This window comes from Argopecten irradians, chromosome 3 (genome assembly GCF_041381155.1).
Source record: "Argopecten irradians isolate NY chromosome 3, Ai_NY, whole genome shotgun sequence".
NCBI classification, from domain to species: domain Eukaryota; kingdom Metazoa; phylum Mollusca; class Bivalvia; order Pectinida; family Pectinidae; genus Argopecten; species Argopecten irradians.
The window spans coordinates 18,865,305-18,889,041 of NC_091136.1; the positions used below are offsets into that span (position 1 = coordinate 18,865,305).

The 23,737-nt window shown below is 33.1% G+C and overlaps 2 protein-coding genes across 4 annotated transcripts in view; one reads left to right on the forward strand and one right to left on the reverse strand.

Moving 5' to 3' along the window:
- Window positions 1–11,155, reverse strand: part of LOC138317740 (neurofilament heavy polypeptide-like) — a 78,577-nt gene extending 67,422 nt beyond the window's left edge. The window contains exon 1 of the mRNA XM_069259604.1: window positions 10,880–11,155. Coding sequence (XP_069115705.1) covers window positions 10,880–11,033 — 154 coding nt within the window. The 5' untranslated portion in view covers window positions 11,034–11,155. The remainder of the gene's footprint in view (window positions 1–10,879) is intronic.
- Window positions 11,156–11,252: 97 nt separating this feature from the next.
- On the forward strand, window positions 11,253–23,630 carry LOC138317741 (zinc finger HIT domain-containing protein 2-like). 3 transcript variants are annotated; one of them, XM_069259607.1, is made up of 11 exons: window positions 11,253–11,295; window positions 15,292–15,441; window positions 15,898–15,974; window positions 17,131–17,175; window positions 17,575–17,699; window positions 18,144–18,239; window positions 20,129–20,245; window positions 20,693–20,785; window positions 21,200–21,365; window positions 21,892–22,038; window positions 22,459–23,630. In XM_069259607.1, the coding sequence occupies exons 2-11, from the start codon at window positions 15,377–15,379 to the stop codon at window positions 22,569–22,571; spliced, it is 1,044 nt and encodes a 347-aa protein (XP_069115708.1). In that variant the 5' UTR covers window positions 11,253–11,295; window positions 15,292–15,376; the 3' UTR covers window positions 22,572–23,630. The 3 variants fall into 3 exon arrangements, with proteins under 3 accessions (XP_069115708.1, XP_069115706.1, XP_069115707.1); XM_069259605.1 differs by having other exon boundaries at window positions 11,269–11,362; XM_069259606.1 differs by lacking the exon at window positions 11,253–11,295 and adding an exon at window positions 11,333–11,456.
- Window positions 23,631–23,737: the final 107 nt, after the last annotated feature.

The window sequence follows — 23,737 nt, forward strand, 5'->3', positions numbered from 1 at the left end:
ACACACATTCTCTCACTCTCTCCAACAGCAGTAGAGTTGATTGTAGCTGCTTTGTTACACACCCTATCACACAGTATTAAGGTTTATGATGCACATAAGAATTCCTCTGTAGAATTATAGAATATATATGAGAATTTTCAAGAATTACACTAGTGTTCACTGTTTCAGATTTGGTGATCTGCCAGCTCTTATATATCCCTATAAATATACCTAAATCAAACAAAATTCAATGAAAATTTTTCATCTTGGATAATTTTAAAGCTTTTTTGAGAAATAACAACTTTTTATTTATCATCGAAAAACTCTTTACTAAGTTAATTATACAATTGACACAATCCTTTCATCTCTTGGTTGATTGATAAACTACATATATATAGACTAAAATTATGTTTACAAATATGCAATGTAACCTTCACAATTGGTGCTTCCAATTACAAGTTATTACAGTTTTAAAAATTTAATTTGTGAATTCTCTTCATCCAACCAAGTAATTCTATTTCAATAAACTATATATACACATACAAGAGGCTGATTCACACTATATTGTGCCAGCTTGATGCTATCACCTAAAATTATCTCACAAAAATTTTTTTTGTCGAAAACTTGAAACTTTCTCAAAGGAAGTGATTTTTTTAAAATCCTTATTTCCTGATCGAGACAACATTGTATCAAAGAGGAATTGTAGTTTTTGCACCAATCACTCACTGAGCGATGCTGTTAAGTTTACAGGCCTGGCTGTTACAGTGAAAGGCAAATCTTCATCAATCAGTCCGCTCCTACTATAATATTATGACAGAAACGTGAATCACAGTGAATCATTCTTGACATGCATTCAACGTGCATCCACTGTCGTGGAATGTGATAGGATGCGTAAGAATCGTAAGTGTGGGGCGAACTTAGAGTGATGGGGGGCTTGCCATTGTAGACTGGGGGACTCGTTATCCACAGATAAATGTTTTCTACACATGTCTTTACTTACATAATCATTACAGTCTTGTTTCTCTCCAGGCTTAAGGATACATGTGGTACCTTACTAAATTACCTTCACAACAAAAGAGTTCCTCTGACTAATTTTCGGCTTTTGAATATTAGACCAAAGTTCAGTATTTTACTTTTAATCTTTATTTTAATATCATTAAAATTGTCATATATCTGGCCCCGATTTCTCGAAACAAAAGTGCAGACTTAAGTCAAAACTTAAGTTTTTCTCCTTTTGTAACTTATGAGAAAATCTATGACTTAAGTCAGCTTTTGACTTAAGTTTGTTTCGAGAAATCGGAGCCAGGACTTGTTTTAGAAAATTTTTGTAAATGTGGAAACCATATGTCTGAATGTCTTAGAATAAGCAGTACAATATTTAACAGTTTCATAGACTCATTTGCAAAACCCTTGAAGTCAATGGTATAAAACTTATCCTTATTAAAAGTCTATTATTTCTTAAAAGCTTAACTTGAAATTTCATTCTATATAGCAGATGCAAAATATAAAACAATGTAGCCAGCATTTTTTTTCCTTTTTGTAATTTTTTTTTTTTTTGTAAGCAGGAAACGTTCCAACTGCTGAAATGGAACACAGTCTATCACCCATGCTTGAGATAAATGTGATAAAATGTGTATTTTTAGACTTGCCTAATGCTGCCAGGAATACTGACGAATGAAAATAAGCAATTCCCCTAACACAACACAGAATGATTCCTTCTGTTTGATACAAAATGCATGTGAAATGTGAGTTATTTTCCCTTTTACAGTTAAACAATGAAATCTTAAATAGTCTGGTTTTTGTAGTATTATAATAACTATGAGTATTTTTATCAGCTAAGAAGTCAAGAGTTTCATAGGAAAACCATGGAACCAAGCAACAGCTAGTATACCTTGAAAAGACTATCCCAAATGATAGTTTTATATTCGTAATTGATTCAGCAACATTACATTCACCAATAAGAATATTTCAACACTTGATAAGCTGACAGCAGTAATGAAACACTAACTATAAGTAATATTGTCTATAGATATATTGTATTCATTACCATAGAGTCCACCACCAACAGATGTCGGGTCTGCCAGAACAGGGAGGTAATTGCTTTATAGATGATCATGTCCAGAACTATCTCTTTTGTTTTCTCAATCCACATTAATTCTCAGTTGGGCATATATAGCCCAGGCCCAGGTCACAATAGAGCCAGGATAGCACTGACAGAATGTACACTAGTCTATCTATAATGGGGAATATTTCTATTATATATCGTTCTTCCAATTTAATGTCGAGAATAGCCACAACACCTATAGAATATGATAAGACTGACCCACAGAATATACAAGTACTGTAATTGCTATTTATTTATTAACCTTGGGTTTCAAATGCCTAACCCTGAAATTGTTTGGAAAGCACTTTGGTACCTAAATTGTAAGTTATATTATTTTTACCACAAAAACCACCATTTTTTATATAATCTATGATTCTTCATTGAAGACTAGAGATGCACAAGTCAAATAAATGGGATAAAGTTAAACAAACCTTATTGCAGTCTTATACTTTGGCTTTTTGTTTTTGCATAGTGACATAATATTATGATGTTAGCATTGCATTGGTACTATTTCAAATATTCACTCATGTTTAAACAATGGTTAATTAATCATTTTTTGTTCTTCCTACATGTTTGGTTTTCCTATAAAATTTAAAATATAAATAATTAAAGTGTGACATGGTTTTGTATAAATACATTAGTTAGAGAAATTTTTTTTAAACATTCTCAGAAGAAAGCAAAAACAAATACATGTTGTGTACAATGTATTGTCAATTAAAGTACGTGAAATTTTAATTAAACCATTTTTTTGTTGAGAGTTAAATCGGTTTCAAAAATATCAAAACCTCGGAAAATGGAATAGTATGACATGCCGAAATTCTAGCTATAAATCCTACAAATATCACTGAATCACAGTAAATGTAAAGATGACCATGTAATTTTGCATAGGGACAAAAAACTATAAATATTTATACCACACTGACCTCCTATTGTCAATCACTGGTGCACCTGCTGTAACCAACAATATACATTGTAGACCTAAATAAAAGAATGAGATGCCAACAAAGACATATGTTATCAGGATCCCTGCTGCAGTGACTGTTATTGGTACTGACAATCAGCCTTCAACTCTGACACACGCCAGATGGCTTAAAACCATAAAATAAATTGTATAAAGACTTACCTTACATTCCAAATAGCTAAAATTAACAGCTAATGTACTAGTAGAACTACTACTTTGTCTGTTTTTAAATAAGTATAAGCTGAATTTCTTTTAGATATATATACCACTTTCCTGATAATATCATTTAATCGTAATCAAATTATTTCTGTCCAACACCATTTTTTCAACACCATTTTTTCTGTAATTTCTGAACAAAACTGTTCATATAACAATCCTCTTAATATCAAGTTTCTGTTAATACCATAGTTCTGTTAATATCAAGTTGCTGTTAATATCAAGTACCTGTTAATCTCAAGTTTTTGTCAATATCAAGTTTCTGTTAATACCAAGTTACTGTTAATATCAAGTTTCTGTTAATATCAAAATCTATTCCTGATAATATCATATAAATATAGAACTTATAATGGAGGTTTTTTTTTATTATGATTTGCAATGTGTTTACTTTAATTTATTGGTTCTCCAGGGTTGTCTTACTAGTCATATGAACTATTTACATATACTGTACTTATAAATCACACAGTGTCAGATCCTGAGAGCACAAACAAGTACCCTGTATACCTTAATTTATAAGTTTCAGTTTAACTTCCTAAAGCTTATAACTTCAATTGCTTATTGAGGAACATACAGGCACTTTAAGTTGCTGTATGTATAACATTAACAGCTGTAATTTACACTGTTCTTAAATACCATATTTTATTGCTGAGTATGTAGTATGAGTTGGAATATGTATAGCCTACTATTAATGTGATATCAATTAAGGGGCGCTAATATAACACAGGAAAACCCTCATCCCCTATATATTCTTACTAATATACACATTTATAAAAATATAACCAGAAATACACATCATTACACTGAAAAACATTCCAGATTACTCAGCTTAGCCTGACCATTTTAAAGCATTCTTGATTCAAAACGTCCATGTATAATTTCACATCTGAATTCTCTTCACTTTAATACTATTTGACCTACGACAATACGGGTTCTCTTTTTGTGTCAAAATTATAAAAATCTATCAGATATTTTTGTAAAATACTTACATGTAAGAAGTTGACAAGTTGGAGTAGTCTAAGCTAGGTTAATGTTTTTGATACATGTACTTGTAAAACAAGTCTGAGCCTTTCTACCACTTGGTCAATTAGAGGTGCCATTACTGATGAGAAACTATGTATATCAAGCTGGTAAGATCAAAGGTCAAAGAAATGCAAACTATTTCTTGAGTAATGTAAAGGGTTTATATGCATTTCTGCTACCTTGGAGATTGTATAATACTTTATATTCTCCTGTGTGCGATCATTGTACCATATCTCAATTTGTACAGGCCTAAATGAATGTTATATATATATTTATCCATTATCCATATTTACTAAAAGAATTTTCATAAAATTTAAGTTCAGCTTTCATAATTTGGTTGTAAAATAAATTACACATAAAAATAATTCAATAATTTTATTTCTCAGCTTAATTCATAGTAATACTTCATTTTTCATAAGGCCAAATAAAGAAATATTCTTGTTTCTGGTAACACCCTTTAAAAATGAAGGGGTGGTAGGTAGGGATTTTTTTTGAAAATATTTTTCTCTTCATACTAGTGTCTTGCAGTGAAAGACTGAAATAGACTTTTAAAATTCAACCTTAAACTATGGATTTTACAGAGTCGGTCAGGATACTGGAAACACAAATATTTTTTGTATGGCCTAATCAATTAATTTATATTTCAATTAAACAGAGCAGAAATGGTACTGAATATTTGCAAAATTGGCGTAACATTTAAAGATGCTCGACCGCTGACAAATAGTATTTTTTCACTATCAAAAACAGGAGCAGACGATTTAGTATTTTTCTTCTGTTGCAAAAGTTACTTACTTTACACCATTACCACCGTTGAAAAGTTTGAGCTTCTAATTTTACTTCAAGTTAAAAATATGAAAAATAATTAATTGCATCCCGAAAAAATTCCGTGGTACTATATTCTATATGAAATGAAGTACTGATTGCGCATGCACCAAAGGCGAAATAAATTATTTTATATTATTTTTTGTGTTAATTAGGCTTATATATACATGATTAAACACGAGTTATTGTTCGAATGATGAATATCATTTATGCTCTGTCGGCGGTGGAGCATCTTTAAGTAAAACTTCAAAATTATATCTGTGCAGTACTTGATCGTAGATTTTAATTGATAAACACATAAAAATAGGCTTTTCAGTCAATGAAATGGATAAAAAGTAATAACCACCATTTGTTAATCAAGTGCAGACATTAAAAACACATCATTGATAAGATAATTGATGACTGATATAATCTAATTAATTTTCACGGGAGGTTTAATTTAATGGTAGCTGTGTGTTTTAATTGGATTTTAATTGCATGTCTGTTAGCTATGGATGCTATATTTATGAAGTGTTGGTGTACAGCAGAACTTGTCTACATCAGATGCTGAGCAGGTTATATACATGCTATGCAAGATTTTTATCTTTATAATATTCCTCTCCCTGTTTGTCTAAGAGCTTACAGAAAGGCATGCAGGAAAAACTTAAAGTGGACTGAAACTTTGAAACAGTTACATGGCTTCTTCAAATTACTTTGAGAGGCAAATAGTGCCAGGTAATTTTGCTAATTTTTGGAGATATATATACTTATAAAGCCAGCATTGCTACCTTAAATATTGTCTCAAATCTGCAACCATTTTTGTTTAAAGGGTGATAAACATCATACATAAAAAGTTGGGTGATAAACATCATATATAAATAGTTGTCTATTTGTTTTTTTTATTTATTTATTTATCTATTTTTTTTTTTGTGGGGGCGGGGTGGAGCTTATCAATTAACGAAAACTGATATCTTCTAGAAGCATTGATGGGGAATGAAAATTACTTGTTTGTTACAAATTAATGTGTTTTACTTAGTGATATTTCTACAAAATGTGAAAAAATGGCATTGTTAGAAACAATGAACTACGGGATTGGTTACAGAATCTTGATTTCTCGAAACAAAAGTAGACTTAATTAGAAAACTTAAATTTTTCTCGTGTAACCTGTGTTAAGATTTTGGACTTAAATAAGTTTTTGACTTGATTGTTTGTTTTAAGAAATTGGGTCCCGATCTAGTCCCTAACTTCCAGCATGCCTTGTCTGGGATGGTTACAGTTTGTCAGACTTTATCCCTCTCCCTGCTGCCATCTGTCAACAAATACACTGACTATCAGTCTACTGTGGGGGCATGGAGTTTACATTTGCTTTTTTACAACAGCCTGGAGTTTTAACATTATCACTATATAGGAGTCAACCCATCTCAAATCCCTTGTCTGCATATAATTTTTAGACATGCATTACTTGAGAACTAAGCTTGTACGTACGTTGAAAATATGTATCATATCTTATAGAACCTGTATTTTTTTTAATTTATAAACACTAAAACAGTTGAAAGGCTGATATTTAAGGAAACCAAATTCTTGAAGTTCTTTGAATTTTTAAAAGTTTAATAGCTATAGGGGTTTTAACGAAGATAGAATTCTTCAAATAATTTGTCTATATTCAGCAGATCATTGAAGATAGACATTTTTTTGGTCTACCACATTTGAATCATGCAGGTATTATTTAAAAGATATGTTGATGAGCTATTGTATTTTTGCAAACAAGGATTTTCTGTAACAGGTACTTATATGATAACAGGATATTTTATTAGTAATCATAAACTATACAACAAATACCTATATCATCAATATACAAAAATTGACAAAATTCAATATTTTACAATATATACATGTACATTAATTAATTAATGTAAATATACCACTTTTATTTGATACATGTAACAGATCTACATAATGAATAAACCCTAACAAGCACCAATTATTTGATATAGTTCTCCAATTGGAAAATTTGAAATTATCAATAATATATAAAGCTCCCATTAGGTGCAAAACATATTGATTAAGCTAATTCATACCATAATTAATAATCATAATTAAGTTTGATACTGGCCTCACCATCAGTTTCTACATTAATAAAATTATCAGAAATTGTGATTTTCTTGTTTGATATTTGTCTCTACTATTACACATTCCATTTTTGAGTTTTCAACTAGGGGGCAATAATCTCAGTATTAGAACCCAGAGCTCTACAGGTCAGAAATTACCATTTCAGGTCTGCTTGGAGACCAGTTTAGCTGGGCACAAGAACTCACAAATGGGCCAGCTCAGCTTTTTGAGACAAGATTTTCAAGTAATCATGCACATATTGCTAATTAAAGTTTTTTTGCCATGCTTCATTGCGAACTTTAAAAAGTGATGTCATTTTTTGTCCACAGGATCGGGACCAGATGTTTTATTCTTCGGTCTTGTACGTGTACAGTGCTAGCATACCGTTGCAGAATATACATGCTGTAACATCTTATGACAAATTAGCTCTGAGGTTTCCATTTTACCTCACTCAAGAAGCGTGCACAAAATTCTTTGATGTATCCCTCGTAATAACAAAAACACAAACTTGTGTTAAGGCTAAACAAAAACACATGTTTGGTTCACATTTTAGTCATGATTTGTCTGCTCAAGTAATACAAGCGGAAAAAAAAACTATCCAGCTGTGTAACATTTTAAACAAGAAAAAATGATCAATAAATCAAAAGTCAGACAGACAGTCATTTCAGATTGCAAAAGCATTGATAGTATGTTGGGGAAACTACTGCCAAATCTTATCGAAGAATATAATTATATATTACTGGTAGATAATGTTTTCTATAATTAACTTAATAAATTAATATTTTCTCAAATTCCTTTATGAATTTCACTATCAATATGTGATTGGGTGATTTTGGTGGTGAAAAGTGAATCAGAGTACAAGAGCTAGACCAGCTAAGGGCCGGCAACTTTTTGCTTATGGTCAGTTTGATTGGTTGGACTACAGGAACTGCATATTTTGTATTTAATTCAATTAATAAATTTGAGGTATAGGTAATATGGTTTACCAATTCAATTTATAAGCAATAAGCTCAATTAAAGAAGAGTCAGCTGCTTTGAACATATACCTCATATCAAAATTCTTTTCAGCATTTGGCCTCAAACAATTAAACACTGAAAAAGTGCAAATCTGGGTTACATGTTTATCGTTTTCTGTTGGAATACATGTATCTATCAGGAGCTAGGTATACAACATATATGTGCCAGTTTAAAGTGATAATCACCCTACAAGTTAGCCAGGCCAAGTAATAACAGTCACATTACAAATACTATCGCTGCATTCCAGTGATACTGTGAAAGTCGGTTACTCGGAGATTCATTGAAGACGCAGAGTTACATTATCCCTCCTTAGCTAAGTAAGTAATGGGAGCAGTCTCTCCAACAAGTCAACTCGAATAACGTGGAGTGCCAACCACAAAAAATTATACACAGGAACCAGACAAGTTAAGGTGCACAATTACCGACAGACAGCGCAAATTAGTTACATGTGTACGATTGATAGGGGGCACCAATGGGGAAAACTATGTATTTTAAATAAAAAAAAATTGGCCATCTCTTTGCCATTTTGTTTGTTTTTGAGTATACATATGTTATAAGCATATATTTGATTGACAGATCGAAGGTACAGATATATCGTATGTTATAAGCAGAATACATTTTCAAATTAAATATTTAATTGCTATGTAGTAGTTGCTGCTAAGTAAATAAATCTGATTAATTTTCAAATCATATAAATTAACAAAGGTTGCATTGGATATATCTAAACTAAATTTCATTTTTGGTGGTAGAGCAATTAAATTAAGTATCTGTAGGTATGTATCATAAGCAAGTCTGGTTTTAAGATATATGTTATCTACTTTTAGTTTTCTTTATTCCATGGCCAAGCAAAATCTATAACTGCAGGAGACTGCATGTACGTCTTATTGAAAAATATCCTTTCAAATTCAATTGAAATCCCAATACATATAGTTTTTGCCCCCTTAAAAGGTGTATGTTTTTTTTTTCACAATGTTATCCTTACATGTATGAATAATGTCTTTAACATTTTGAATTCTCAAAAGATTATACTTAAAACTGTACAGTACTCCATGGCAGTAATTTGGATAAAGGGAGACAATTCAAATATTTATTTTTACTTCTCAGTAATATAAGTCATTGCATTTAATACCTAAGGTATACAGTATTCTAGTAATGTTAATGATGATAAATCATGATTAAAAGTATTTTAAATTCAACATACTTTTAGCAGCATTTACAATTTTAAAATTGAATCACAGTCAGATCTATTCTAATGATTCAAAAAGTATATTTTATATATTTCTCCGGTAGGAAATAATTGTTATTTAAAATGGTTTTTTTTATATATGTATCATATAGGGAGTATATTATTTTTGTGGTTGATAATGAAATCAACTTAATGGTTGGTACTTGTCATTGGATTGAGTAATCCAATAAAAGAATAATAGTCATATTTTCTGTCCGGCTTCTTAAATATGTCAGTTTGCAGATATCAAAACAACATTCACAATTAACTTTAGTGACACACATCATGTACTACATGCATGCTGACTACTGATAAGTCCCATCTTCCAGTGATTGTGATGTCATACTATTTTTTTTATATGATTTTGTGACATAACAATCGCTGACTTTGTAAAGGTGGGACCAATGGCATACTGATGGATAAAATCATCACTGGGAGGATAAAGATGGAAAGGGATTATATATTTACAGTTCACTTGTATAAGTTCAAGGTAAATACAGGGTTTTTGTGATCCCAAAACAACATGGGTAAAGTACTATTTACCACCTTCCGGTGATGATGACGTCACAAAATTCAAGTATAAAAATATGGCAATTACCAGAAGGTGGGACTAATCGACAGTAAATTGCACTTGACCCACATCGTTTTGGGATCTCAAAACAGTTGTATTAAGGGTTTGCGTTTACGTTCCAAATGTCCTTTTTAAGCATAGGAAATGAAAAGGACATATTTTTCTGAAATTCCATTCCAATTATACTAGGGGACCCCATTTTATCTTAGGAGGACCCTAATCTATGGAACACCAAGCTCAAAGTCTGAAGTTGTATACATGTACATAGCCTATTGTAAGCTTCCAAATGATGAAGCAATTTCATGTAAGCTAAATTAACAACTTGGTGCTGAAAGCATTTTTTAATCACCCAATATATGAAGTCATTAATTCATAAAACATCTGTACAATTTAAGTGGTATTGTATGTAACTAAAAGACTGGAGGAATCGAGAAGTAAATATTGACGCTAGTATATTCACTAGGGTTACATTTCAGGGGACATGTCGGGTAGGAAGGCGCTTACACCATTTATATACTAAAAAAAAATCACAAATTTAATACCTTCACACCCTTGCACCACTACAGATCACCGTGACATAATCGTCATATTTTGACGGCGTCATGTAAAAAGAAGATGACTTTATAATGATCAGTAACTGATTCCTTATATAATTAATTTATTTTTATGGCTGTTAGATGGTGACATGATCAAGGACAACATTTACACAGAAACTTTATCTACTTTTTCATAACATTTTGTGTATATCAGCAGCTACATTATGTATTTCTTCGGATACAATAGACGCATACACAAAATTGTTCAATGTCTTGAATGAAAGAAATTGAGTTTGACAATAGTCTTTATTTAAGTAAGATAAAGAAATTGAGAACTTACCATCTCTAACTCTCAGCAACTGGTCAAAATATTTGGCACCAAACTCAAAAATATTTTCTGGTTGATTTCTCAATACTTCCCTGGCAAGGCCTTCAAGAATGTTTTGGAATCCTTTTGGCACCCTAAGTTTTGTGTTTGAAAATGGAACTGCCATTTTTGTTCAATATGATTACAGTTTGTATTATCAGAAGCACCAGTTTTTCTCTTGACAACAGACCAAGCGTGTTAGGGCTCCGGGTAATATGGCAGACTAGTTTGTAACTGTCGCTATAACGACGAAACCCAACAAGGATAAACATAGGTAAAATCTAGAGGAGTTCGGTAAAAATCTCAGTCATTCAAACGTTTCTCTGGCAGGTGCGCTCAAGTCTTTCTTATCGGCGTGACATTGAGGAGGACTCGCGGTAAAAACGCATGTGAGTCGTTTATTTTTGTCAACATGGAAGAAACAGACGATTCATCGCAGGGTTTAATATGTCCTTTGTAAGGATTAACTGTAACATTTTCTTCAGTCTTATCGATTAAGACCACGACAACCTATTTAACGTTCCTGTCGAAAACATATAAGTTTGAATCAGTATGTCAATCAATCTGCAGGGATATAATCAGTTGATAATCATAATGTTGACGAGGATGTAAAAAGCCTAAGAGTGGGTTTAGATGATAGGAGGATGATGATGAACAATAGAAATATTTTTTTGTCATTATATATTGCTGCTTATAGGGAAAACAATGAAACAATTGGAAAAAAACTTCCGCCATTGATACATCTTCCAAAATATTTAGGTTATTTACATTTTGATTTTCATTGCAACCTTACCTTTAGCTGTTCAAATGTCCTTGAATATAACCATAATGAATTCCATTTTATTTTTCATTACAGTGTAGATGTAAAATATCTTGGGAATCAATCATTAAATAATACTGTGACTTCTGATGCCTTCCAATATGTCACGCCTATACATGTTACATGTACATGAAGCTAAATTAATTCTAAGCAATTGTTTTTAAAAAAAAAAAAAAAAAAAATTGGGCTATCAACTAAGTAAAAAATTATTTTTAAAGGTAGGATTCGCCCAATGAAATATAAAGTTTACGAAATTGAAATTTATCCTGTACATAGATATAATCTTCAGATCATTTTCGATGCATACAGCAAACAATATGGGAGGTTAGTTGCCTAGCTTGACCTGGTAAATACTCCTCTAAAATAGAGCAAAGTCAAGCTTTACATAGAACATGACATATTTTTTTCCGAACGAGGCCGCATCAACAAAGGGAAGTGTACAACAAAATGTCAGATAGAAGTGACAGCCTTGACAAGGCATGTGTAGTAAAAACAACAACAAATCGAAGTATAATGGATTGTTTATGCATGTCATATAATCTATAACACTTCAAGTTACTAATACATACGTTCGCTGGCTTAGTACATCAAACATATATTTAGTTAGTCTGCCGCTGTATGTGCGCTGGCACATGTGTGGAAATTTAACTCACCACGTGCAACGCAGTCCAAACAGAATCCAGGCGAATCCAGGCTAGTTCCGCTTGCAATTAAGATGTGGCTTCTGTTTATTCTATTGCTACATGCCATCTCTGATTTTCATTTCCTAGATATATATCCTAGGATGTAGTGGTGTGCGGTATTATCGGTATACCGATATATCCAGGTTCATTTTGAAAACGATACGTATCGCGGTACGATTTAGTCGTATCGGTTCACTCGGAATCATTCGGGGATTTCCCGTATATTTCAGTGAAAATTTCGTTTTTGACGGGAAATATTTTTAAAATGAGAATTTGTATAAAAATTAAAACTAAAATATATATTTTAACAACATTTCAGACAAATGTACAGGTTAAGATGGATTTTTGGGATGTTATCATACGTAGATTATGATTGATCTTGTGCTTAGTAACGTTTCAAAATGGCGGCCTTCATAGGCACGAATGATAACCTCGTAAAAAATCCGAAGCAAAGGCGGTTGTATGTCAGCATTTTGGCCTTACAGTATGTAAAGGGGAAAGAAATAACGAGGAAAGCATCGCTTGATGTCGATTGTGTACGGCAATCGTTAAATGTAGTGGCGGAACAAGGAACCTGACGACTCACTTGCGTCGCCATCACCCAGCTACTGAGTCCCGTCCAGTAGTAACGTTAAGTGTTTGCATAACATCGAGCGGAAGTAACACAGACATTATCTCGCATTTTATAGATAAAAACAAGAATAAAAGTGATATATTGACAAAACATTTATTTCATACTCTTTTTAGGTGATTGACAGAAAAAAAACATGCAATTCTTATTATACAAAAATAATACCAAAATATCATGATATGTATCATAATACACTTATGATGTATCGTGATATATCGCGATACAAAATTTTTCGCGATACCCATCCCTACTAGGATGCTACCGATTCCATTCTAATTTCCTACTCTTTGATGCCGATTCTGATACTTTTTTAGCCCACCATCATCAGATGGTGGGCTATTCAAATCGCCTTTCGTCCGTGGTCCGTGGTCCGTCCGTCCGTCCGTGGTCCGTGGTCCGTCCGTCCGTCCGTCCGTCTGTTAACAATTCTTGTTACCGCTATTTCTCAGAAAGTACTGAAGGGATCTTTCTAAAATTTCATATGTCGGTTCCCCTAGGACCCTAGTTGTGCATAATGCATTTTGGTACCGATCGGTCAACAAGATGGCCGACAGGCAGTCATCTTGGATTTTGATAGTTAAAGTTTGTTACCGCTATTTCTCAAAAAGTACTGAAGGGATCTTTCTCAAATTTCATATATAGGGTCCCCTAGGGCCCTAGTTGTGCATGTTGCATTTTGGGAAGGATCGGTGAACAAGATGCGGCCATCTTGGATTTTGATAGTTAAAAATTGTTACCGCTATTTCTCAAAAAGTACTGATGGGATCTTTCTCAAATTTCATATATAGGTTCCCCTAGGACCCTAGTTGTGCATGTTCCATTTTGGGACCGATCGGTGAATAAGATGGCCGACAGGAGGCCATCTTGGATTTTGATAGTTAAAGTTTGTTACCGCTATTTCTCAAAAAGTACAGAAGGGATCTTTCTCAAATTTCATATGTCGGTTCCCCTAGGACTCTAGTTGTGCATATTGCATTTTGGGACCGACTGGTCAACAAAATGGCCAACAGGCGGCCATCTTGGATTTTAATGGTTAAAGTTTGTTACCACTATTTCTCAAAAAGTGCTAAAGGGATCTTTCTCAAATTTCATATACAGGTTCCCCTAGGACCCTAGTTGTGCATATTGCATTTTGGGACCGATTGGTAAACAAGATGACCGACTGACGGCCATCTTGGATTTTGATGGTTAAAGTTTGTTACCACTATTTCTCAGAAAGTACTGAAGGGATCTTTCTCAAATTCCATGCATAGTTTCCCCTTGTACCCTAGTTGAGCATAGTACATTTAAGGACTGATCCATAATGCCTTTCGGGACTGATCGGTAAACAAGATGGCAAACCGGCCGCCATCTTAGATTTCATTGTTGAAGTTTGTTACCACTATTTCTTAGAAAGTACTATAAGGATCTGTCTCAAATTTTATATGTCATGTGTTTGAAAAAGTTTGAAAAGCAGGGAAAAGTTCCCTCTTTCCATTGTCAGACATAGATCATTCTTTGGTGGGCGCCAAGATCCCTCCCTTGGTTTTTTTCTCGCACGCTTTCGTTCAGCCTTTTTTTTTACTTTTAGTGCGTAACAATGTGCATGCGCGGAACTTCGACAACAAAATCCATCGCAACTTCATTTGCATACAATCCTGTCAGCCTGATGATCGTAATAAATCAAGGATCGATTTCCTTCAATTATGTATTCAAGACACATTTGTTCCATTTCATATGCATTAAAGATGCTCCACCGCTAACAAATGGTATTTTTTCACAATCAAAAACAGAAGCAGATGATTTAGTATTTTCATTTGTTACAAAAGTTACTACTTTACACCATTACGCCATTGAAAAGTATGAGTTTTTATTAATTATTGCATCCCGAAAAATTCGTGGCACTATATTCTATATGAAATGAAGTTGATTTTACACCAAAGGCGAAACAATTATTTTACATTATTTTTGTTCTTAAACACAAATTATTGTATCGAATGATGATATCATTTCGCCTGTTTTACTTTAAGAAATTAAAAAATATGTATTTTTTTACTTTCTTCCGTGTATCGGATTTTAAAAAAAATATTTATTTGGTTGGGCGAAACCTACCTTTAAACATATTTTGAGATTCTTAAGCTTTCTCCTGCTATTCATATGTACATATGTATTTTGATACCTGCATCTACTGTGTATATATATAATGTTATCTTATAGGGAAGAGAATGCATTATACTTACTGTAGCAAAAATGTTATTTCAAATTGTTTCAGATGTTTGAAACATGAAGCAAAATACACCTGTCCACGTTGCAATACTCGGTACTGTTCAGTTCTATGTTACAAGGGCCAAAAACATATGGATTGTTCCGAGTCATTCTATAAAGACTGTTTCATGGAAGGCCTGAAGGAACGTTCAACTGGGTGAGATTTTTTATTAAAGTACTAGCGTTCCAGCTAGCTAAGACGTCCTCTTCTTTCAGAATTAGAAATGTATCCTTTTCAAATCTCTGCTAAAGCACAGCTAATACTGGTATCCACATTATCATTAAATGTCAGGGGTTTCAATATCGGACGCTACCTGTTACTTTTTGCTGGTTAAACCTGGCTGTGGTGCCGTCTAATTTGAGTTAAATTACATTAGACAGCAGCATACAGATGCTATAGAAAAGTAACCCCTGAAATCACAATTGTACCACCTCTCATGAAAGATATTGAAACCCCTGAAATGTATTAAGCGATCAGGCGAGAAAATAGATGGAAATTCAACAACTGAAATGTTCTTGATTGCTTAATTGATTTCTTACAAATGTTGAAATTGGAAAATTCATTTGATATGATGTATTATGATTTCAATTGGTGTTTTTATTTCACTATTAGACCTGAAGAGAAGAGAAAAATTATGGAGATGCTGTCTAGAGTGGAGAATGAGACAGAAGGGTTGGACTCCAACAGTGGTGAGTTATCTCCCCTTACACAATTATACTGTGATGTCATTCAGCGCATGTGATACTCTGTATTATGAGTGAGAAAAAACTTTGAAGTTACATCGTTACAAAAAATTACTTAGCATAATTTGTGTAAAATGATCAGCTTTGCTTTGTAAAATCATTTATTAATTCTGCAGATCTATCTTATGTTCTGGTTATACAATTTTGCAATGTTTTTGTCATGATGCGTAGAAATATACCATCTTTGCATATTACAGAGTTACCTTCCCTTGCGGGTAGGTGACGTCATTTTTAAATGTGAGTGATACTCTCATCATTTTCTGTGAAAAGTATGACGTTAAGCTCGCAAACAGATGAAGTCACAATCAATACCTGTCCACAAGGACAGATAACTCTGTTATATGCAAGAATCTCGTGGTTGTGTATGTTGTGGAAATATAGATCCAACGCAGATTGAGTGGATGGTATGATACCATTATTGGAGTCTTAGGAGTCGACTCTGTACAGAGATTATTGGCATGTTAATATAGCAGTACATCGGGATAACAGATGATGATAGCCAATACCTGGAACAGTTGATACCAACGTAGTTGCTGTATTACATAGGGAAACATGTTTACTCATTAGAACTTATCATGTATCATAATAAATAACATGGCTATTAGTAGTTATAAAATGACCCTAACAGAGGTTGGTTTCCAATAGACTTTACATGTATGTACATATACTATTGTAAATATGAAACACATGTGCTTGACCTACACAATGTAACATATTTACTTGAAAGCCGCACATGTAAATGTAGATAATTATATATTAGTCCAAATTTCAAACTCTAAAATACCTATCATTAATATATTATACCACATTCGTCGCCATGTTATACATTATATCAAATTAGAAATAATTTGATACCGTTGATGATATCATACAATAAGTGAGTTCTTGCAGATCATCGTATGGCTTATCATCGGTACCATTAGACAAGGTTGAAAAAATATATATACCCGGTAAAGTAAGGCTTGTTATGAATTCGCAGCATTCAGTAAACTATAAGATAATCCACAAGGAATGTGAAAATATGCATATGATCTGAAATATTTGTTTTGTATAGATATGTTACTCAATGTAGTATGTAATGATTGATAAAACACAATTACAGATGATGACCCAGATCTTGCAGAAAGACTTGAAGGTCTGGACTTAGGTATGTCACAATCTTTTTCTTATCGTATCTAGTCTAAACTAATTTGACTGGGAATGTTCTCAAATGCAAGGGTCAGGGAGCAGGGTTTTGATTTTTTACACATTTTCCTGTAATGCTTACAACATTTCTATATTAGTGTAGTTCATTCTATATCATGATCATGACCAGTTCACTAGATCAGATGTCTTGTTGTCAAACTGTCACTGTTTAACTCTTTAAGAAATTTTCATGGTAATCTGTACATCAATGTGACATGAAATTCACTATTTTTAAATCAAAGCAAATGCTTTTAGAATTTACTTACCCGCGTCACTCATGTCAGTCTCATGACGTCCCGTCCCCATTTAAAAAATAAGTTTGCATCATTAGATAAATTGGTTCTTTGTTTGAATTCAATAGATAATGATGCTGGTGCTATCTGGAAGTGCCTGACAGAGAAGGAACAGAACGAATTTGAACAAATGACAAGAGATGGACGTCTTGGTCAGCTGGTGGAAGTTTGGACACCGTGGTGGTCACCTCAGGTGGTTCTTACTCAAAAGTTTCTCAACAAATCATAGTGTCATATTTTATGTACCATAATCTAGTAGAATGAGAATAATTTCCAAAATGAATAAAATTAAAAAGTTCACAAATCACCTATGAATATGAGGGAAAGCCAAAAAAATCAAATTTCGCTGTGCCCTATACAAATCATCAATTACAATTTTTTCATACAAACTATTTTGCAATTTCACTTAATCTATTGTTTATTTTTATAACTTAAAACTATGAAGACTCACCTGGTATGCTATTTCTTTCAATTGTACAATTATATAATCCTGTTGGTCTTTGATACCATAATCTGAAATTGAAATAATTAAGACATTGCACAGAAAATATGAGTTATCAATAATAATACTTCAACAACATGTTGATGGAATTCCTAAATGTTTTATTTGTAATTTGTTGATTAATTAATATGGCAGAGTAAACAGCTGATACTAGATCAGGACGACCCTGCTGTCAAGTCAAAGTTCCCCAAGGTCAAGATGAATATCACAGATCTGGCTATACTCCTACCTGTACGTTAAAACTGGTTATACCTAATACATTTCCAAAGTAAATACATTTGATTTTGAGACTTTAAATGGAAAAAGAGTTTTATGATTTTAAAGTATTTCAAAATGTTATTAGATTCATGTTAACGCTACACTCATCATCAGGGTTCCCACGCAATCTTGAAAACTGTAAAAAGCGGGAAAAATTGAAATAAAAAATCAGGGAAAAGCTTGAGAAACAAGGAAAATTTGTTGAAATACCTTGATGAAGCCTTGAATTTTATTACCGTCTTTTATTTATGAAACTGTGTCCGATCAGCAACTACCTTATTTGTTAAACTAACATGAAAGGCATGAAGGAAGCTACACAAGCAAACCAATATCAATATATACCTAAAAATGTAGATTATTCATTTTTAGCTCACCTGGTCCTGGTCTCTACGTCAACAATCAACTTCTTCTCCATAACCCCAGGTCGAAATTCAACAAAATTTGACTGGTAGCATCCTTATGGGTTACTTACTGAAAATTGTACAAATGATGGGGCTGAACCCCCAGGGGCCTGAGGGGCGGGGCCAAAAAGGGTCAATTTGGCTATTTTCATATAAACGACTTCTTCTCTGCAACTAAGCATGTCATAGCACCCATAATGCAATGGTAGCATCCTTATAGGGTGGGGATTCAAAATTGCACAAATGATTGGACTGACCCCCTGGGGGCCTGAGGGGTGAAGTCAAAAGGGGTCAATTTAATTGGCTATTTCCATATAATCGACTTCTTCTCTGAAACTAAGCATGGGATAGCACTCATAATGCAATGGTAGCGTCCTTATAGGGTGGGGATTCAAAATTGTACTAATGATGGGGCTGATACCCCCCCCCCCCCCCCCCCCCCGCCAAAATAAAAAAAAAAAAAAAAAAAAAAAATGGGGCCTGAGGGGCAGGGCTAAGAGGGGACCAATTTGGCTTTTTCCATCTAAATGACTTCTTTGAAACTAAGCTTGGGATAGCACTCATAAAGGGGTTGGGTTTCAAAATTGTACAAATGGCTGACCACTGGGGGCCTAAAGGGCAGGGTCAAAAGGGGTTAATTTGGCTATTCCTACATAAATGACTTTTTCCTGAAAATAAGCATGGCATATCCCCATAATGCAATGGTAGCATCCTTATAGGGCAGGGATTCAAAATAATACAAATGAATGCTCTGACCCCCTTGGGCCTTAGGCGCGGGGCCATAAAGGTTTATTAGGCTCCTATATAAATTACTTCCTCTCTGAAACTATGCATTGGATAGCATATTCATATGGTATCTATAACATCATTATATAGTTGGGATGCCAAATTAAACAAATCCTGCGGTCAAGTTGTCTTTGTGATTTTTGAATCACTAATTACTAAATTACAGAATTACTCGAAAAAACAACAACACGTGAGCGATACAGGCTCTCTGGTTTTCTTTCATAATGAATGTAGTTTTAAGTTGGAATAGGTCCAGTCAGCATCATTCAAGTTGCATTACTCTTAAAAATAAGCACAGAACTTGTGAACGGTACGGAAAGTGTGTAAACATGACTTCAATTTCACTTATTGTCCTTAAAAAACCCTTGAAAAAGCCTTGAATTCTGGTCCAAAAAAAGAGTGGGAACCCTGTCATCATATTTTCCTAAGCAATTGAAAATATAATAATACATAACATTACCTGGTAAATGTTAATTCAAAATGTCTAGTTATATTCATGAAACAGTGATGATGTCTCTATGTTTCATGACACTTTCACTATGATACACAGCAACAGAGTGAAATGAACCTACGATGTGGCATAATCTTAGTCTTGTACTTGTTTGGAACGTTCAGTGTTTTGCCTTAGAAATGTAGAAGGTGTTAAATATTTTCATGTTGTTTTATTTACTGTAGAAGTCGAAGCCATCCAGTGGAGTAAAGTACACTGTCGTTGGAGCATTGTATGCTTACTGTTTTGTGTGTCGATTACACAATGGTGGTCACTGGGATACACCTGTGGAGTCAGCACAGGTAACTGTTCAGTAATGTACAGTATATGATAAAACATTAGAAATGATTCAGGGTTGAGCATCTCCTTATATTAGAAAATTTCTGTGTAGATTTCCTATTTGATTTTACAAAGAGTTGGTAATTGATTGAGATACATGTAGAGTTAACTCCCTTATGATTATCTCTTATGATCTATTGAGAAGTTTGTAGTTTATAGTTTCCATTATTTTGTGTATCTGTGAAGTCATATCCTTTAATAATAAGAGATTCTAATGGAAAATCACAAAAGTTATGTGTACTTCTGATGCTCATCAATTATAATTAATTCATAAGAAATTTAAATGAACTGATATTCAGAATAATAATTTTTATGGTTGTTTCAAATGTCACATCTGTCAGATTTTTTGTTCAGAATTCATTGATCAAGTTGTTTCTTAAACTAATTAGATTTTAATTGAAATATTTTAGGAGTTACTGCTTGTGAGTGATGCTACCAACAAGAATGTTGAGTACAACAGTCCAGGGGAGGTAATCCAGTCATGTATACAGCGTGTCACCAAGGTAAATAACCCGATAGTTATATCTCATTAACTGTTCTGAAATAATTATTCATGCAGACATTGCCAATCAAAATATTTCTTAATGCATACATGTGAGTTTTACTTGACGAAAGGAACATTAAAAAGTACTTAAGAAGTAATAAGGAAAAAAAAAAAAAAAAAAATTAAAAAACAAACAAACAATTAATGGCAATAATCACTCTTTTGGTGTTACTATCTTTAGTTGGCTTCAGAATAGGATGAAGTTATAAAATCTGAATATGCTAAATATATATTATCAGTTAGCATGGTTTTGAAATAATGAGAGAAAATGGAGATCAAGAATAGTTATCAGTTTCAGATTCATTTTTCATCATTGAAAAGGGGACAAAGTTTTATTTTTTTCATTACTTTATGATATTTTCTTTGTTTTTAGAGTGAGTTTGGAAAAGGTACATCACCTGGATTCAATGTTTCAATTATTGAGGATATCATCAATGTTATAAGGGGCCCATCCCTAGAGAAGCCCCTTGTGTACCTGACAATTGCCCTCTCTGAATTTCTTCACTTGGTACAGAAGGCAAGGAAAATTGTGTCAAGAGGTAAGAGTGTTGTTCCATACTATTTACAAGGTTGACATTACAGGACTCAGTTTAATAAACATCCCCTAACTTAAAATCCTCCATAGAAAATTTAATTAAAGTATTACTAACAGAAGTTCCTTAATTTACTACCCATGGAGTTCACTTCCTCGTTCAATCCAGTTGCTATTTCGTTATAGAGCTGTACAAGGTTTCTGCTGTTGCGGATCATTTTAAGTTAATTAAGGTATTTCGATGAAACTGAAATCTAGCGATTGATTAATGCACCAAAAACCAGTGGTAAGTGATTTGAAGTTGAATATATTTTTTGTAGCAAAGAACTCTGTATTAAATACCACATCCATTTGCAAAAACTGTTCATTATGCATGAATTATTGGTCTTCAGATTACAAAGTTTGAAGTTTTTGATATAATACAAAATGTATATGAATCATATCATATTATCCTATACAGATCTAGAGGTTGATTCTCTAACGACAACTATGAAATGTGTCACGTATTAATTAATTTAAAATTTCATAAACAGGTTTAAAATCTGGAAAGTACAAGGGAGACAACTCTTTGAAGAAGAAATTATTTTCATGCGAGAAAAAGTTGGATTTCTGCTTGAGCTGGTCTCAGAGACTAGGAATGTCACTACATACATTGATACCAGAACTGGTTCTAGAACACAGTAAGTTCTGTCTGTTTGTCAAAGACATGCATTTTAAAATCTTAAAATTTCATGGTCGTGCAGAAAACGCATCTTTTCACATATTTCCAATTACATAGTTGCATCATGAAAGATGATTAAATATGTAAAGCTTGTGATGTTATAAATTATCATTTCAATGATGATAGAATTGCATATTGTTTCATGCAGAACTTTTGATGTCCTAGTTATTGAATGCCTCCTCATGCTGTTTTTGATGTACATGTTCAAGTATGAATTTACAATCTCTGCTATTAGTTTCTTTGATGGGCATTATATACTTAGGGACTTACAAGTACTGTAACATTGTTGCATAGATAGTGTTCATATAATTGAACTTAAGTTTTAACCTTTCAATACAAGACAATGAGGCCCAAATACATTTTCATTTTTTTTCTGTAGGTGCAGCAGATTCTGACCTGAAGGATGTTGAAGAGAAGCGATCAGAATTAGAGGAATTCTGGGGTGGAAAGCAAAAACCCCAACAAAGAAAACTGATAGAAGAAATCACATAGTATTACAAAGAAGGTGACATGTAGAACCAGAGTAGAAATCTTACTTAATAGACTGGAAACATGCCTGCTTTAATTTTTGTTATGTACTTATTAAAGATGACTATGTCAAACATTACAGTGAAATGTTTGGTTTGTTATAGGTTTACTGCTTATCTAAACTTCCTTTAATAGTTATTTTGTTGATATGCAGCATGCACATTGGCCTTCAACATCTCTATTGGGAAATCATCATAAATTGGTATATTTTGGATGTGGTCATATTTTGACTTATTTGGTGTTATGCAAGAAAGCGCCAGAATTTAGCACAACAAAATTTGAATATGTATTTATCTTTTTGTACAATTTTTCATTGTTGAGGGATCTACATGTATGCGACGAAAAGACGGGTGAAACAAGGAAATCTTCAGAATTTTTATTGTTCGTTCAGATAAAAGTTATGTGTCAATTATAGAACACAGGAAACCGCGAAATTTAAACACACTAAAATGAAACCACCCTAATTTGATACAAAAACGCAAAATTTCCCAACGTCAAAATATCCCAATTTACGGTACATGTAACCTTCTGTCACGGAAAAGTAGTGCAGATGTATACATACGGTATACTAAATCAAACGCCACCATGTAAGGAGTACTAGTACTTCATAACATCTTGTACCAAGTAAATGCATGTACCGGTAGATATGGACAAATATAAACAAATTCTTCTTAGTGTTGCAAAAATTTATTTCCAAAAATAATCTTGAATATAAATGCAGCATTTACATGTCAAACATATATCAATATATGTATACATTTAAAATCGTAACTTTCTAGCCTAGAGTTTGGCAAGAAACATTTAGTCAAATCTCATCACCTAGAAATCATAAAACTCATTGATCTAGTTTTATTGATGGTCCCAACCAAGCTGAACACTAAACTCAAATACATTGTATATGAATGGTTTCATTGACTTTAAGATTATGAGGTTTGACTGTGTTTAACAACTATGACCACTAGTACATGTACTTTAGTTTTAAAGAAATTAAACAAGTCATTAAATGTGTATCTATTGTACAAATATTTGTATTTTACTTCCAGTTTTAGGACATACCCTGTTTGTTTGAGATAAACCAGAGTCCCAAAGGGATATAAGCTACTGACACACATTTCAGACTATCTAAATGG